The sequence below is a fragment of the Pelodiscus sinensis genome, chromosome 22, assembly GCF_049634645.1.
Source record: "Pelodiscus sinensis isolate JC-2024 chromosome 22, ASM4963464v1, whole genome shotgun sequence".
In the NCBI taxonomy this organism is placed as follows: Eukaryota; Metazoa; Chordata; order Testudines; family Trionychidae; genus Pelodiscus; species Pelodiscus sinensis.
Window position 1 is genome coordinate 2,767,231 of NC_134732.1, and position 17,945 is coordinate 2,785,175.

Consider the following 17,945-nt stretch of genomic DNA (forward strand, 5'->3'; position numbering starts at 1 on the left):
TACAAGGGCAATGTCTCATCCTCATTTTAACAAAAAGGCTGGGAGCTCCAGCAGGGAATTTGGAGGGCCAGGTATTCATTTAGGGCTGAGCTTGGGTTCTGATAATGGATATATGCATCCAAAGAGGATCTGTTGTCCCAGCTGGAGGTCTATAGGGCAGTTGCAGTGTCAATACAGTAGGACATAATTCTAATGGTTCTCTTTTGCCCACTGATGAAAGACAAAATAGATGGTTGCTTGCTGATGAACAAACCGACTTGTATCGGCCAAAAGATGGGACTTCTCTTCCATTAAGCAAAACATTAGCCTGGGCAGGATTGTGCGTCATCATTTGTTCAGAACATTCCTTAGTTCTGCAGTTCATTTACCCGTGCTACAATCAATGGCGGGTACAAACAAAAGTGCCTTCCCCCAGACACCACTGCAAATCATTAGCTGATGTCACCAGCTCTGACTGCACACGCTGCAATATCATGTCGATCCTTGATTATTCAGATTATTTTTGCTGTGCTGGGTAGGCTGTCAAAGGTCATCTGGAAATCTATAAAATTTACCACAAGAAGTGCTTGTTCTGTAATATGTCTCAGAAGAACAATATGGTCTACACGTGATCTCAGGGGGTCCAAAATCAATTTGGTCCACTCTAAGTTGAAGGATTGTTTGTTCCTTCATACATTTCAGGATAGATGCACCTGATGTTTCCCAAGTGCTGAGAGTAATGAGATTCCTCTCTGGTGATTGCAGCTGGTAAGGTCACCCATTTGTGGCAATTACCCACTTATAGCCCTGCCTCTCCTTCCCCCCCACCCCCCTTGCTCTCTTAAAAAAAAACTACTTGGCTAGTTCCCACTAGGGAATCAAAGCAGTAATAAGTTTGGATATTTTCAGATCTAAATTAAGAAGTTAGAAGTGCCTAAACGTTCACTTTTCCAGACACACGGTATGAAATTTCTGCTAGAATTTGAACTGGATAATGTGTATAGCACTAATGAGTTACACCAATCACAAGTGCATAACTCCACAGTCAGCTGTTCTACCTTCTGCTATCTGACTTTTTTCAAGCAGCAATTTAATGCCAAACTCTATTCTAATGAAACATCAACTTGCAAATCTGAGTGTGTGTGTGTGTGCTAAAAGAGAGAGAGAGAGAGAGAGAGAGATATTAAAGGTTCTTATTTAATCTTCAGTTAACATTAACTACCCCAGTTTGAACATTCATTTCAATTAGTAGTTGGACTGTTACATTCAATATATCTTGTGGGTGCAAGAAACCCTTCACTTTTGCATTTATTAACTTTATGATTTAAACTCACAATCGTAATGCTCTCTTTGCACATGCAGGGTATTCCTGGGACTCCACAGTGAAATCTGCTAATGGCATTCCAGCCCACATCCTCATTTCCAGTCATTTATTGCTTTCTACATGAAATTCCCTTCAGGCTGAATTTTCTCATGCTCAGTCTCAGCCCAAAGGGAAATAAAGTTTTAAAAGAGCAGGCCAATCATTTTTGGTTTCATAAGGCTGTGAATATTTACAATGCATTGCCTTTTGAAGAGTTTAAATTTTCTTTTGACCTCTCATAACTCAATTCTAGCATGCAACAAAGAGATCACGCGCCTTATGGATGAAGTTCTGCACCATGGAAGATACAGCTGGTGTGTCTGAACATGCATGGCTAAAAACCAAAATGTCTCTCCTATTTCGCAACTTTCTTAGATCCAGTTCATACTGATAGAGAGTGAACCCTCTGTGCTTTACAGAGGATAATTCACACCCTGAATCTAAGTTACCATTTTCTTACGTTCCCTACAGCAAGGTCAGGGACACATGAAGTAGGGAAGATAGGCATACTTCATCAAACGCACACCAGGCAGTAGAGTGATAAAACACACAGGACCATCTCTTCAACCAGCAGTATGGCAGCAGTAATCCTTCTTCCACCTCCACCTTTTTCATAGGTCAAATGCCTGAACATATGGAAAGGTATTTCAATTTGTAATCATGCCTCACGATGAAACATGCACCCTTGGGGAATTTACGACATTTGGCAATAGGGAAGGAGAGTTAGTCATCGGGAGGGATAAGAGTGGAAGTTGGATGTTCAATGTTCAAACTAGCCAAAGAAATTAAGAACCTGAGCAGAGAGCTCTGTTACGGCTGGAAGGTACAACCTGACCTTTTATACCAAATGGGTTATTATTTGTATGACCATAGTGCCTTGGAACTCCATGCATGGATCCAGATCCATCGTTCCAGGTCCTCCTGGAATTGTGGACACCAGAAAGGATACAGCTGCGGTCACAACCATCAGTTCCAAACGCAAAGGTAAAATAATCTGAATGGGAGGTGGGTGAAGGTAGGGCTGGGGGAGGCAAGCCCCCAAACCCACCCCTTCCACCCAAGCCCCACTCCCAATAAAAAATGTTAAGGAGCATCAGGCCAAGAATTGATCTCTGTGGGGCCCCATTAGAAACATACCTGCTTGATGGTGACTCCCCATTTGCCATTCGCTTTTGAGATCTATCGATTAGGTTACACAATCCATTTCATAACCATGAGCAGTTGTGTCCATTTAATGTGTGCCAGGCGGATTTTACATCACCCTTGGTTTTTTAACTGAAATGTTGTGCAGTACCACGTCAAACAGATGACAGCATTCTAAATATATAACATCAACACTATTGTCTTTGAAAAGTTTCTCCGTGCTGAATATGTAAGGCCTGCTCCAAGCAAGGGGATGCGAGAACGTCTCAGAACAAGGCCACAAAAGTCTGTTATAATGGACAATATAAAGTAACCTAAATACCTTAAAGTATTATTGAAAATATCTAAAAGCGACTCTAAATACTAGTGACACCTGTGTCAAAGAACGGTGAAACAATTTTTTCAAATTCTTTTTTTTCCCCTAGGCGATAACTGTTGAATGTTGTAACAGCTGAACAAGGGTTTTATTAACACTTTAACCCTGTCAGGTCTGAGACCCATGGCAACACTGTCCTCTGTGTTTTGGGAACTTTGCTCAGTAGCCTGGGAGGAAGTGACTCTAGTGCCTTCCCCAAGACCACTTCCTCGCCTCCAAATCTGGTCTCTGTCCCATTCAGAAGAAAGCCTGAGTCAAAACAGGCAGATGACATGCAGAGATTACCCAGCTGATTTTAGAACCTCAAAGCAAGGTGCAGCCTTTTTAAAATGGTTAACCCATCATGAGTCCAAGGGAGTCTTCAAAGCTCCTTTCAGGCAGGAGTTTGGAACACGTACATCTCTTGCTAAGGTTGACTGCAGGCAGGTTAACTGGTTTCAGGTGTATCTCAGCCCTTCCCTTTCCGTGAAGCACTCCCAGAACTTCCTCCTCCAGGACACAAGGGGCAGTACACTCACTTCACAGCTCTATTCACTATACTGATAACCAGGGCTCACCAAGCGGCGGCGAGCCCCGCTCGTCAGCCGCATGGTTTCGCGTTGTTCTGCGTTTTGCACAGATCGCTCTGCGCCGGCTCTTCCGGGTTGTAATCTACTCGCCCAGGGCGAGTAGATTACATTATTTGTCGAGCCCTGCTGATAACACAACAAAGCAAGCAGACAAACCACTGTGCAAAACAAGACCATAGGAGGGAGGAGCGTTTACGCCACTGTCCTTTGCCGAGAGCTGGCATTTCACAAGTGCCCTTCCTGAGAACACTATGTGGAAGATGCTGGCATGAACAAGAATTGGCTCCAGGGAGTCACTACAAAAATAATCGGTACACGACAGGACGTGTGGCGGAGCTGGCATTTCTCCTTGATTTTTGAGCTGGTGTTGCAGGCCCTCTGGCTGCATGAAGGGGGAGTCCCACGAACAGTTTAGGGTAAATGGAAACTGCATCCCTGGATTCCTGCCGCTTGGGAACTAATGGGAAAAGCAGGAAACTCTCACAAGGTGAGAGAAACCAGAAGTTTACTGCACCCCTGAAATCTTGAAGCTCTGGGGAGGAAGAGGATGAGCCCTGTCTAGAGAGTCAACGACTACGGAAAGCCAAAAGGCTAGAATAGCCAATGAGGAAAAATAGCAAAGAAAGACTGAAACAATAAGGAAGTCTGTTAATATAAAGGAAGTTCAGATCCAAACTGGGTCATGGGGACGGGACTGGAGCAGCGAGCAAAACAAAAATAGCAAGGAAAGAAAGATAAATAAGAAGTTCTTAAAATAAATTAGACGCAAACAGACCGACGAGGAAACAAGAAAGCCATTGAGAGGGAAATGGAGAACGTCCAGGGAAGGCCAGTATTGCTCAGGGCTTCAATTCATCCACAAGGGAGAAAATGACGAAGATGAGGAGAATCATCATAGCAACAAGGAGGAAGAGGAAGGAAAGTTTAATTGGAAATCAGAACCATGTGAATTTACCAACAGCAGCTCCAGCCAAACAGCTTAATATTCAGCTGAGAAAATAATTTCCATGACAAATGGAAATCGTACGGGGAGCACAAAATAATTTAAAGCAACTAAAACTCTTCAGTTTCTTCTTAATTTCTTGTTTTCCTTCCTGGCCTGTCAGCAGGCATCCTGCCTTGCTAGATCCTGTGTCCTCTGACTTTACAGATGACCAAGGTGGATTTTAATTCACAATAAGCACAGCATATAAAAGCCTCCTCCACAGAACATGCAATGGGCGTTCCCGAGGCACTGCAAGACACAGAAGCGTCTGTTAACTAAGACGCATGGTGGAGAAGAGGCTGGAAAGATGCTGGGGTATCACCAAGGACAAAGGGAAGCACCAGGCAGCTGCAGAGAAGCTGCTACAGAATAAAAGACGAAACTGCAGCATCCAGTGTCAACGGGAGAGGGAGACACCTGGTGAATAACAACCCTGAGCCATTTAGTGAAGCAAGGGCATGTCTAGTCTACGTTTTCATTTTGAAAGAGGATACGCAGACTCCATGGGAACTTGCACATCTTTTTGAAAGCGGGTCTTTTGAAAGTGAAAGTAGTCTGGACGCATTTTTTTCAGAAAAAAACCCTTTCTCGAAAAAAACTGCTCTTCCTAAGAAAAAGGAGGTTTACGTGGTTTTTCGAAAAAGGGCTTTTTCTGAAAAAACTGCGTCCAGACTACTTTCACTTCCTAAACACCCGCTTTCGAAAAAGCAATCGGAAGAAGATATGCAAATTCCCGTGGAGTTTGCATATCCTCATTCGAAATTAAAACGTAGTTTAGATGTGCCCCAAGAGAGGAAGAGCAACTCTGAGACACCAACACCAGTCCCTGGAGGTCACGTATCACTAGCCTCAAGCCTGCAGGTACCATGAATCTGGCCTCCCCCCCAAAAAATAAAAATCACAATATGTTCTACAACTACTATGGCTGGAAACTTGCTTCTCTTTTTCAATGAAAGCACAGGGCATCACGGAATGACAGGCCTCCATGAGCTGTGGCTTCAAGAAGAACACTCAGCAGTTCAAGACTCTTGATACATTTTTTAACTGGAAACCCTCAATACGTTCCTAGCAAGGAAGAGCTTTTTGCAAACTGGGACTCAATGGATTCTGCTCATTGCTTTGGTCAAGGGGCTGGTGGGAGACAGGCATCAGGGTGGAGATGGAAGATGGCTAAGGCAATGAGCCCTTCCTGGGTTTCTATGGACATGGCTTTGTTTTGTTATGGCTCCCCACTGCCCCGTGCTTGGCGTCCTGGAGAGAGGGCTGGTGGAGTGCAGCTCCCAGGACCTTCAGGAGGACTTCTCACGTGTCTCTTCACGGTCCAGCCGCCATTGTGCAGCGGAACCAGCTTCTGCCAGCTCAGAGCACGGCAGAAAGAGGGAAGTGTTTCACCCAGAAGAGATTCCTGGAGAATGAGGAGTCAACGGCCTCACAACAGCATTACTGGGAAGGAAGAGGAGCCTCTTCCCTGAGCCATACGCACCGTAGAGACAGAATCACCAATGACCATGTCACTTGGCTATCACCCAATTCCCATGACACCGTGCTAGAGCACTGGGGAAAGTGTGGAAAGAAGTGGGAATTTGGGGCACACTGAGATGTCTCCGTTTCCTTGTGGCCTTGCTCCACTGACAAACTCAGCATCACTCGAGGTGCGTAAAAGGGCGTGTGGTAAAGCCACCTCAAGTGTCAGAACTGCCTGAATGGTCTCACAGCAGCAAACTGTAGAATCTCAGGGCGGGCAGAGACCTCAGGAGTCATCGAGTCCAGCCTGCCCAAAGCAAGGCCAAGCCCAAAGCACTGGCCTAACACCACAAATTTCAATGGACAGAATGAAACAGGAAAAAGCACCTTTCGTGCGCTAAACTCAGAATGCGCGCCCCGCGCGGCTTGCTCGTGAGCACAGTGCAAGTCGCCCTCTTGTGGTACTCTGTGGAAAAGTGCCGAGGGAATGCGGCCTAGCACAGCACAACTCCCACGAGAGATCAGCACAAACACAGGGATCTGCCCAATTACAACCAAAGATGCGGGACGGGCTGGACAATTCACTGTTGTCATTAATAGGAACCATTTTAATTCGTGAGGAGACTACAGGCGTCTGTGCCTCGCACAATAACAATGACATCGCCCCCTTCTGTCCCGTTCCAAGCCAACTCACCTGCCGCTTTTTAAAGCGAGAGAACGGTCACACGACTGAACTCTGCCTGCCATACCAAACCCAGCCCCTCCGTGTCTCCCCTCTGAGCTGCGTAAGTCACCGTCACCTCAGAAAAGATCTCAGCCCCACAAACGGGAGGGGAGCGACCAGCCAGATGAGGTAAACTCCGTCATGCCCATACTGCCGTGAGAGCCGGGACCGTCCCACATGCGCCGAACCGTACCACTCAACGGGAAGGTTTCCCTGGCTGAGAGGTGAACGGCTTCCCCAGGAACGTGCCCGCAGCCACGGCACCGGGTGCCAGTCCCCCCTCACACACACACAGTGAAGTTAGTACTTACTGCCTTGTGAGGCTCCTTCACCTGAGGCAGCTTCAGTGTCTGCAAAGAGAAAGAGCCGCACTTAGACTTGCCAGCACATCCTACCAGACGTTTGACAGCACACAGCGACGTCGCCTGGGTCTCGGGGCGGGGGGAGAGGGGGGAAGCTGCAGTTTTGTAATTTCTGGCTCTGCAGTCTCTGTCCGCCAGGCTCTGTAATACCCAGGCCATAGCTGGCTGCAAGTCCCTTTTTCTAGAACACGCATGACACAGCAGATGCAACAGAGACCAGCCCCCAGGGATGCCAACTCTGACTAACTGCAGCTCTGAACTCAGCCCTAATTCAGCAGAGCCAGTCCGGGTGTGCCTGGTCCTACTGAGGGAGGAGAATACCATGAGTCTTTGCAGGCCTCATGCTGAAGGCTCCCTCCAGATTAAGCAGCTTAATCAGGAGGTGGGGATGGGGAATGAGGCCTGCCCAGGTCTCTCTCTCAAAGTGCAGCTGTTTGGGGGCTCTCGGTCATGAAAGGCTCCCAGGTTGTCCACATCCCTGAGCGATGCCGTTATACTGACTCAACTCCTGGTGCACAGTTCTCTCAGGGAGGTGGCGTGCCTGTGTCGGTCAGGAGAGGCTCTCCTGTCAGCACAGGCGGGAGACCAGAGCCTCTCTCTCTGGTGCGCTAGATGGCAGAGATCTCTCTGATCTCCCACCTTGCGGCTGGCTGCAGCCCCAGCTATTCTTCTCCCCCAGATGTTATCACTGAAGAGATGAGCAGAGAATGAGTGGTTCTGCAAGGCCCCATTGGCTCTTTATGTCCTCCCTTTTCAAAAAAATGCAAAACTTTGGAGACTGCACAAGTGTTGGTGTGAGAGCAGATAGTCCCAGTGGATTTGTGGCGGGAATGGCCAGACAGGCTGGGTGAAGTTTGCTCAACAGTTCAGGTATTACCAACTGAATTTGTAAATGTAAATCCAACATTTTCTACTACAGGTGGAACCTCTCTAGTCTGGAACCCTCGGGACCTCACCAGTTCCGAATGAGAGAATTTTATGGCCCACGGGAGGTCAAGATTGTCTAGCAGTATTACCAACACTTCCACAGCTTACTAGGGTGTTAGAGGACATTTAGGGGTACAATAGCACTAAAGGACAACACAGAACACTAAGAGCCGGGACTGGTGGCTGTGAACAACTTTTATGGGACCAGAAACTTGGCCAAACTCATGAAAAGTGGACATCCAGCTCACTCAAATCATGCCGGACCACAGATGTTTCTGGATCAGAGAGGCTCAACCTGTAAATGACTGTTGAAATCCCTATGCCTCAAGTCTGGACAAGTGGTGTAAACACACAAATACAAATGTAAAAGGGAGAGCGGATGCTCTCTCCCTAAGGGATGCCAGAACTCTGGGCCACTTTGTCACTTTTCCAGATACTCTGGGCTCGAATCACAAGGGTTTTTAGGGCCCTGGGATGCTCCATGTTGCAACCCATGACTTTTAGGTGCCTAGTGTAACACTGAGATTCCTACATCTGAGTCAGTCATAGTGGTAAAGCCAGAAGGGATCCTGTCAGACCTGGGTACGACAGACTGCTCAACACCCGCACACTCAGCCCACCCCGGACAATGAATGGAGTCAGGCACCTAGCAATGGGATTCAGAAGAGCCGGCATACTGAGCTGCCAAAGCTAGCCAGAGGGAGCTGGGTGTGTCCTACGGCCTGCACCTCTTGGGACCCTGACGGTAAAGCCATTGCGGAGAAACTAAATGATTTCTTTGCTTCAGTCTTCACAGCTGAGGATGTTGGGGAGATTCCCGAATCTGCACCATCCTTTGTGGGTGATGAATCTGAGGAACTGTCCCGGATTGAAGTGTCATTAGAGGAGGTTTTGGAACAAATAGAAAAACTTAATGTTAACAAATCTCCGGGACTGGATGGCATTCATCCAAGGGTTCTAAAAGAACTCAAGTGGGAAATCGCTGAGCTATTATCTGTGGTTTGTAACCTACCCTTTAAATCGGCTTCCGTACCTAATGACCGGAAGGTAGCCAACGTGACACCAATATTTAAAAAGGGCTCTAGAGACAATCCTGGCAATTACAGACCGGTAAGTCTAACTTCAGTACCAGGCAAATTAGTCGAAACAATAGTAAAGAATAAAATTGTGAGGCACGCAGAAAAACATAATTTGTTGGACAAAAGTCAACATGGTTTCTGTAAAGGGAAATCATGTCTTACTAATCTATTAGCGTTCTTTGAAGGGGTTAACAAACATGCAGACAAGGGGGATCCAGTAGATATAGTATACTTAGATTTTCAGAAAGCCTTTGACAAGGTCCCTCACCAAAGGCTCTTGTGTAAATTATATTGCCATGGGATAAGAGGGAAGGTCCTTTCTTGGACTGAGAACTGGTTAAAAGACAGGAAACAAAGGGTAGGAATAAATGGTAAATTTTCAGAATGGAGAGGGGTAACTAGTGGTGTCCCCCAAGGGTTAGTCCTGGGACCAATCCTGTTCATCTTTTTCATAAATGATCTGGAGAAAGGGGTAAGCAGTGAGGTGGTAAAGTTTGCAGATGATACCAAACTGCTTAGGATAGTCAAGACAGAAGCAGACTGTGAGGGACTCCAAAAAGATCTCACCAAACTGTGTGATTGGGCAACAAAATGGCAAATGAAATTTAATGTGGATAAGTCACATCAGGAAAAATAACCCCAACTATACATACAATATGATGGGGGCTAATTTGGATATGACAAATCAGGAAAGAGATCTTGGAGTTAGCGTGGACAGTTCTCTGAAAACTTCCACACAGTGTGCAGCGGCGGCCAAAAAGGCAAATAGGATGCTAGGAATTATTAAGAAAGGGATAGAAAATAAGAGACAGAATATCTTACTGCCCCTGTATAAAACTATGGTACGCCCACATCTTGAATACTGTGTACAGATGTGGTCTCCTCACCTCAAAAAAGATATTTTGGCCTTGGAAAGGGTTCAGAAAAGGGCAACTAAAATGATTAGGGGTTTGGAACGGGTCCCATATGAGGAGAGATTAAAGAGACTGGGACTTTTCAGTTTAGAAAAGAGGAGACTGAGGGGGGATATGATAGAGGTCTATAAAATCATGATTGGTGTGGAGAGGGCGAATAAAGAAAAGTTATTTATTAGTTCCCATAATAGAAGAACTAGAGGACACCAATGAAGTTAATGGGTAGCAGGTTTAAAACTAATAAAAAAAAGTTCTTCTTCACACAGCATGTAGTCAACCTGTGGAACTCCTTGCCAGAGGAAGCTGTGAAGGCTAGGACTATAACAGAGTTTAAAGAGAAGCTAGATAATTTCATGGAGGTTAGGTCCATAAAAGGCTATTAGCCAGGGGATAGACATGGTGTCCCTGGCCTGTGTTTGTCAGAGGCTGGAGAAGGATGGCAGGAGACAAATCACTTGATCATTGTCTTTGGTCCACCCTCTCTGGGGCACCTGGTGCTGGCCACTGTCGGCAGACAGGCTACTGGGCTAGATGGACCTTTGGTCTGACCTAGTATGGCCGTTCTTATGCGTTATGCCCAGGCTGCAGGAGGCCCTGTATGGCTCAGCTGTGAACCATCTCAGAGTTAGGAGCTGAAGGTATTTTCTGCCAGAAGCCAGGGGAGAAGGAAGAGAAGCCCCCTGTGGTTACAGTGCTCACCTGGAATGGGGTAGACCCCTCACATTCAAGGCCCCTCTCAAATGAAAAAGGATTTAAACCGGGGCTTCCCACCTCGCTCATGAATGCTCAAAACAAAGGGAGATTCTGAGATTGAGATTTGCCTCTGTCTCTCCTATTGTTCCACTGTGGCTAGAGAAAAAGTCACTGGGCCAGAGAGGGGACAAGCACAGGTGTGACGCTACAGCCTGGTGGTTAAAGCATCCACTTAGGAGGTAAGGGATCCAATCCCCATTCTCCAACAATTCTCTCTCTCCAGAGCTATCTGTGTACAGTTCGGCAGAGGACTTTTTTGTGTGACTTGCTCTGGGGTTTAGGTAGCTAGATCTCTGGTCTGGGTCTGCAGTGCATAAGTACAGAGGCAGAAATGCAGATGACTAAGAAACTTTGTGTGGCATTGCGCCCCCATATTTTTATGGAACTAAGTTTTTGAATATGCATAACGCAAATATGCTTTGCGCAAATAAGGGCATGTACCCTGTCACTGGAGAGCTGCTAATCCCCTGAAATGTGTATACTCTATTTGTGTGCATGTATCATTCCTGTGTTTGATGAAGTACAAACCCGTTCATATATATAGATATGCTAATGAAGTCATTAGCAGTACTCAAGGAACTTAATAGCCCAGTGCTCAAGACAATAATCTGTGAAGAGCCCTGTTTTTCCTATAAACTGGATTATGGTTGGTCCTACAAAGCCATGTGACTATGCCACCTGGTGCTGGAATATATCTTGAATTTAGTACTTTTCCACAGAGGGTTGGGGAACTGAACAAAGACTTCCCACCTGGGGAAATTCTACATAAGCAATGAGACATGAATGATGATTGTCTTCAGCTGGCTCTGCAGACTGCTCCCCATCCTGAGTGAACACATGAAAAAACTTGGAAACAAAAGAGTGATAGGGACGGAAATGGACCCAGATCAGAGAGAACAGCTCTGGCCTGAAAAGACTTCACATGAAATGAGAACGAGGGTGATAAAGTATCATTTGTAACAACTTCGCTTAGTGTATTAGGCTCAGCTGGGCTCTTTTGTTTTATTTGAGCTTTGTAACTTACTTTGATCTGTCTGTGAACACTTGCAACCTACTTGTCATAAATACCTGTAAGTAATAAAATCACTTTTGTTTATTATCAAACCTAGTGTAAATAGCTGTTAAGGGGTGGGCGCGGGACAGAGGGCAACAGCTGTGCATCTCTCTCTTTCATTGATAAAAGGGACAAACATAAGAGCTTGCTCTGAGTAACACTTTTATGCGGAGTCAGATAGATTTCTCAAGGCTTCTGGTCCCACTGAGGCTGTGCGCCTGGGTGCTGTGTCAAGTCCCTGTGACTGAACCTTTCCATTGCTGAGCTGTTCTAAGTGTCTGTGTTGCTTTGTAACCCTAGCTCGGAGCTTTGCTGGGGGAGACCATAGAACAGATGGTAAGGTGCGCCAGAGGCAGATAATCAGGCTCAGTGGTACGATCTGCCCAGGTGACAGTCTCATGAGGATTTGTGTGATCCAAACTGTCACACTTTCACGGCAAAAATGTAGGCAGTGAATGAGTTTAGGTGCCTACACACAGGTGCTGGGCATGTTGCCACACCCCGCACTTGGAAGTGGTTTCCATCACATACACCCTTCAGTTTGATTCAGTGACTCTCCGCACTCCCACTATACAAACTACTTCAGCACCTCTACCTGCAGAGTGAACACCACTGGTCCCCAAATCTGGGACTTCGATGCCTATGGCATCAATTCCTTTGTGACTCCAGCCCTCTATGTCTCCAAATTCAGAGAAAGCACCCTGCTAACTGCAGCACGGAGGAGCGGAGCGAGGGAAAGATCGGTACAAAAGATGGGACAAAAGCCTGAGGGTCTCCCTCTCCAACTGCTTAGCATTACACTGCAGTTTTTGGCTTTTAATGTCGCACGTAGGAAAGAAAGCGCTGACCAGAAATAGCACAAATTGTGATTATATTCAAGGGCTTGCGTGAACCAGGCCGGGTAAGACTGCAAGCTGGAAAAACTGTAAACCTAAGCATTTGAATTTTAAAAAAACAGGTTGATTGGTCCCATATTTCAAAACCTACTTATTTAATAATAATGTGTAGGATGCTCCACAAAAGCAAGTTTGTTACTGTGAAAACCTTAACAGTAGCATTTCATAGCTTTTTTATATCTGCAACCCCAATTCATTCAGACATTTTTTTAAAAATTTCCCCCTTAAAAATAAATAAAAACATGGGGTTGTGAACTTCTGGATTTGTCCAATTCTGTTGGCCCTGCGGGTCAGACCAATGGTCCAACCAATGGTCCAGCTGGCCCGGCATCTTGGCTTCCGACAGTGGCCAGTGCCAGATACAATAGAGAGAATGAGCAGTACGGGGCAAGAATTAAATGATCCATTCCCTGTTGCCCAGCCTCAGCGCCTGACAGTCAGAGGTTCAGGGACACCCAGAGCATGGGGTTACGTCCTGGACCATTTGGCTAATAGCCACTGATGGGCCCATCTTCTCTGAACTTATCTAATCCTTTTTCCAATCCACTTGCATTTTTGGCCCTCACAGACTTCAGAGACAAGGAGTTCCAAGGTTGACGGGGTTGTGTGAAGAAGTACTTCCTTTTGTTTGTTTTAAACCTGCTACCCATTGGGTGACTCCCGCTTCTTGTGTTATGGGAAGGGGTAAATAACACTTCCTCATTCACCCTCTCCACACCAGCCATGATTTTATAGACCTCAATCCCGTCCCCTCTTAGTCATCTCTGTCCTAAGCGGAACAGTCCCGGTCTATTGAATCGTTTCCGTATGGAAGTTGCTTCATAGCCTCAGTCGTTGTTGTTGCCGTTCTCTGTACCTTTCCTAACTCTAGCAGGTCCTTTTTCCGTGTGTTCGTAGAGACGGGGCAACCAGAATGGCTTGCAATTGGGTAGACCATGGATGTACCCACTGACATAAGGACATTTTCTGTTATATTCACCTATCCCTTTTGTAATCGTTCTTAACGTTGTTAGCTTTTCTGACTGCTGTTTCACAATGAGCAGATGTTTTCAGAGAACTAACTACATGGATTCCAAACTCTCCTGCTTGAGAGGCAACAGCTAATGTAGACCCCATCATCTTGCACAGACCTTTGGGATTATGTTTTCCAATTTGCATTACTTTGTACTTCCCAACACTGAATTTCATCTGCCATTGCATTGCCCAGCCACCCAGTTCAGTGAGATCCCTTTGGGACTCTTAGCAAGTCAGATTTGGACTTAGCTACCTTAAGCAATACTGTATCTTCTGTAAACTTTGCCATCTTGCTCTTTACCCTCTTTTCCAGGTCCTTTATAAATATGTTGAATGGTGCTGATCACAATACCGATATTTGGGGGGGTGCAGCTATTACTTCTCTACCCTCTACTTCTCTCCTCTGTAAAAACTGACACTAGTCCTGTCCTCTGTTTCCTGCCTTTTAACCAATTACTGATCCATGGCAGGACCTATCTCATGACAGCTTACTTTGCTTAGGAGCCTTTAGTGAGGGACCTTCTCAAAGTCTTTCTATCGGATAGGAAAGAAGATTTTTATACACATTTGTAATTATTTTAAAAACAATAAAATGTGTAATAAAGTTTGCACACTGCAGGAGACTGAAACACCTGATTAAAAATACACAAAAGTCATCTATGGAACTACCAAGTCATACAACTTCTCCGCAAATTGTCTAGGTTGGACATGACACCATTCTATCACTAAAACTAGCTGAGATACAATGCTGTATTGTAGAATTCTATTCTGCGGTGCATGAGTAACAACATAAGTAAACAATGAAAACTGAGAACTATGCATGCACAAAAGCATTTTTGGGATAATTTGTTATGGTACTTTCAAACAAGCCCCCTCTGACATTTTAAAGTTCAGCCATTTCTGAGTTATATATGTGCAGAAAAGTAGTAATTATTTTAAAGGGGAAAAACATATTTTTCCTATTTGTGTAATTCAAAGAGGCTTAATGAACAAAAGCCAAAACTATACCAGTCCTCAAATAATCTTTTGGCTGAGACCTAGGATGCAAAATTTTAGACTTCATCAAATCTATATCAATGCATTTCAGTTGGCTTTAAAAAAAAATCTACATGTTCTTGGTATGTGATTTTCAAAGCCAGATAATTTGGGTAAATCAAAGCCAATTTCCTTCAGTACCAGAAATACACTATTTCTCCTCAAGAAGGATTATCAGCCAGTCAGATTTCTACACCCAGAGATTTTAGCAGTAGACCTGCTCTAAAAGAGGTTGTCAAAATATGCATGTTAGGAAAAGTGTATTATTTCCATTCTCAAACAGCTAACCTGTTTTTCCCCCATCAGTTTCTTTTAAATCAACTTTGGGCAGATACCAATGCTAAACAATTTAAATCTGAAAACTTTGCAAAGTTATCAGAGAACAAAAATAGAAACCTAAATTAAACATGTCAATTCTGAACCTGCTGTAATCACAATAATGAATCACATCCTGAGATGGGGTAAATAAACACAGCTACACTGACTTCGATTGAGCTATCCTGATTTACAATAGACTCAGGACACAGCTGGTGTAGCCATGCCAAAAGAGAACAGTCAGTAAGTCTGCTGCACAATTACTAATTAATATCAAGCAAAAACATGCTGCATAAAAACTGTTATCATTCATTCAAGGATAAGATATTATCTTCAAGTACCCTCAAATTATTCTAGCAGAACCGATAGCTCTTGCTAGAATTAAAGTAAGCTTTATAACCCTCTTTTCAGTTGTTCACACCAATCTGAAAAATATTCCTTGGGGCAAAGGTTTTCTCTGTGTGGTCTCAGCTCAGATTATTTTTTTTATTTTAAATTTATTTTTGAACGTCTGTAATAAATTCAATCATGTTTGAGTTATGGAAAAGTGAAAGAAATGACAGTTGTCCCACTTAAAATGTTTAGATGATTTTCTGCTCACCTGACTCAAACATAAATGAACGATACAATTTATAACATTCAGGGTGCTTCCTTACTACTGATGATTCGGCCCTTTTGTGGTTTAAAAAGCTATAAACAAACAAAAAATACGGTGAGTTACAAGCTCTTAAGAACTGGATGTCATGCACGTGCAGTAGCATTTGCTGATGCTGGCATGTGTGATATATCTACTGTCACAGCTAGTTGGTATGGTGGAGATATCGCTGCAAAAATGCATTATAGTTGGAAATCTTTGTGCTCCAGCACAGCTTAGAACTGTGGTGTCCAACCAATTCTGAAGCCGCTACTGCTATAGCAAACGAGCCACATTATTCTGAAAATGTAAATAATTTTGTGAGCCAACTAGCCACGCTCCACCAGCCAAACAGCCACATGTGGCTAGTGTGTTGGACACCATGGACTTAGAACCTGCACAGGAAGCAAAGTCGTCTTGCTTTTGCAGGGCTTCTAAGCTTACCACAAAGGAATCTTTCAGCTACTTTAACTTCATCATGTCCCCTCCTCTGCCCTGTTAGTCTTCGCACTTGAAAAAGGATGGAAGAGAAATCTGTTATCTGCACTTCTGCGCCTGTGAAGATGTGTTTACACTCAGGGCAGGAATTTTACAAGGCTTTGCTCTCAGACACAAGCACTTGAACAAAAGCCCCAGGAACACTCGGAACTCACAAACTGCCAGGACCTCATTCCCTACAACTGTCCGACCATTTCAGAATTATACAGGGAAGGCTCTTCTGTGTAGGTAAATGCCAAATTCTCAAATAGGAAACAAACCATTCCCAGGAGGAACAAATCATCCTGTTTAAAGGGCAACATGCCACTTCCCAAATAGAACCTTCCACCCCACAAACGGGGAAGGCAGTGGAGGTGGATAAAGACAGAAAGTTCATGAAAGTTCTTCTAAAAGCCAGGATTACCCCCAAAAAAGTCATTTTCCAATTTTTTTTAGAGACGTCAGCACAAGGGTTCTGGCTCATGGAGATGAACCATTCAAAATAGTGGTTTTGAAAGAGAAAAAGAAACAGTAAGTGAAGCATCAGGCAGTAGAACTAGTAAAAAGACAAGCCCAATCGGCAACGAAAGTGGGGCAAAACATCTGCCAACTGCTATAGATATAGAGACTCCACTGGATGTATCCTCCATAATACAAAAGCCAACTCCTCTATAAGAAACATCCCAAAAAGGAACCAAACTCAAAGAAGCCAGAGAGTCCATGAGGCACCGCTGAATGATGATATTCCTCCCACAAGCCTTTCCTGGAAATAATAACCCTATGTAAAGTGGTGTGCACTGTACGAGTGTTTTCAATTTTGTATTCTGAACTGGAACAGATCTGAGGGCTAGTTGGCCTGTCTCTGAGGGTCCAAGACCTTCTAGCTGCAGGCCAGCCAGGTCATAATGGAAAACCATGTAGTCAGACAGGGTCCTTTTAATGACAGAAAAAAAACCTACTAACTTGGTGCCAAAAGAAACAAAAACCTGCAGGATCTTTGAAGGGCATTAGTCTATTCCAGAAAAAAAATAAAAACCATTTTTCAGTGAAGAGGAGAACTGGATACTTCTCCACAAAAAAAACCACACCACCCACACCCACACGCAATGGAAGGAAAGACCCCAAAGAAGTGGTGAAGGTACCACACACCAATGAGTTGTTCAGCTTTGAAAAAGAGCTGTTGTGGTCAGGTCAACTTGCCAAGAGAAATCAAACACTACAGACAGACAGGATAAATGCGGTGGACACGCTGGTGGCTTGGGAAGTTCAGAGAAAAGGCACTGGAAATCCAAGCAGCAGTAGTGTATGAAGTCAGAAGCTTGAGGTACTGAAAGAAGGCTTCCTCCCCGATTACTGTCAGGAGGAAGTGACTACAAGATTCCAGGAGTGAGCTACTGGCAGATGCAACGTGCACGAAGGAGGGAGGGGTAGAGCTGGAGAAAAATTTCAATGAACTATTTTTTTTTCAAAACACAGTTTCATTAATTCATGCAGTTTTAACAAACGATTTAGAAAAAAGAAATCAAACATTGACCCTTTCAACATTTTAAAATGAAATATTTTGATTTTTTGCTGTAAAATGACTTTTCATTTAGAAGAGGCCAGTGATTGTATTAAAAAGTCAAGTGTTTAAAATGCTCAAAATCAAAATGAAATGCTTTGTTTCACTTGAAACTTGTTGAAAATTTCCAAAATGTTTGTGCACAGTTCAGCCCCAAACAAATGTTTATCACCTTTCTGAAATTGCCAAAGGAAAGCAAAAAGTTAGTTATTTGCCCAGCTCTAGTGGGAGATACTCAAGCACCAGTGCCTTAGAAGGCCAAACAGAGCTGCGGGGACCAGTGTCACCAAAAGGTTTGGGTTTAAGATCTAACTACAGGAT

At 44.5% G+C, this 17,945-nt stretch overlaps 1 protein-coding gene across 32 annotated transcripts in view; it reads right to left on the bottom strand.

Moving 5' to 3' along the window:
* ZNF618 (zinc finger protein 618) overlaps positions 1 to 17,945 on the bottom strand; it is a 215,298-nt gene that overhangs the window by 61,469 nt on the left and 135,884 nt on the right. For 27 of the 32 annotated variants that reach the window (XM_075905309.1, XM_075905298.1, XM_075905294.1 and 24 more), the window contains one exon: positions 6,915 to 6,953. The exons of the other annotated variants lie outside the window; for them this stretch is intronic. In XM_075905309.1, coding sequence (XP_075761424.1) covers positions 6,915 to 6,953 — 39 coding nt within the window. The remainder of the gene's footprint in view (positions 1 to 6,914; positions 6,954 to 17,945) is intronic. 32 annotated transcript variants of the gene reach the window in all.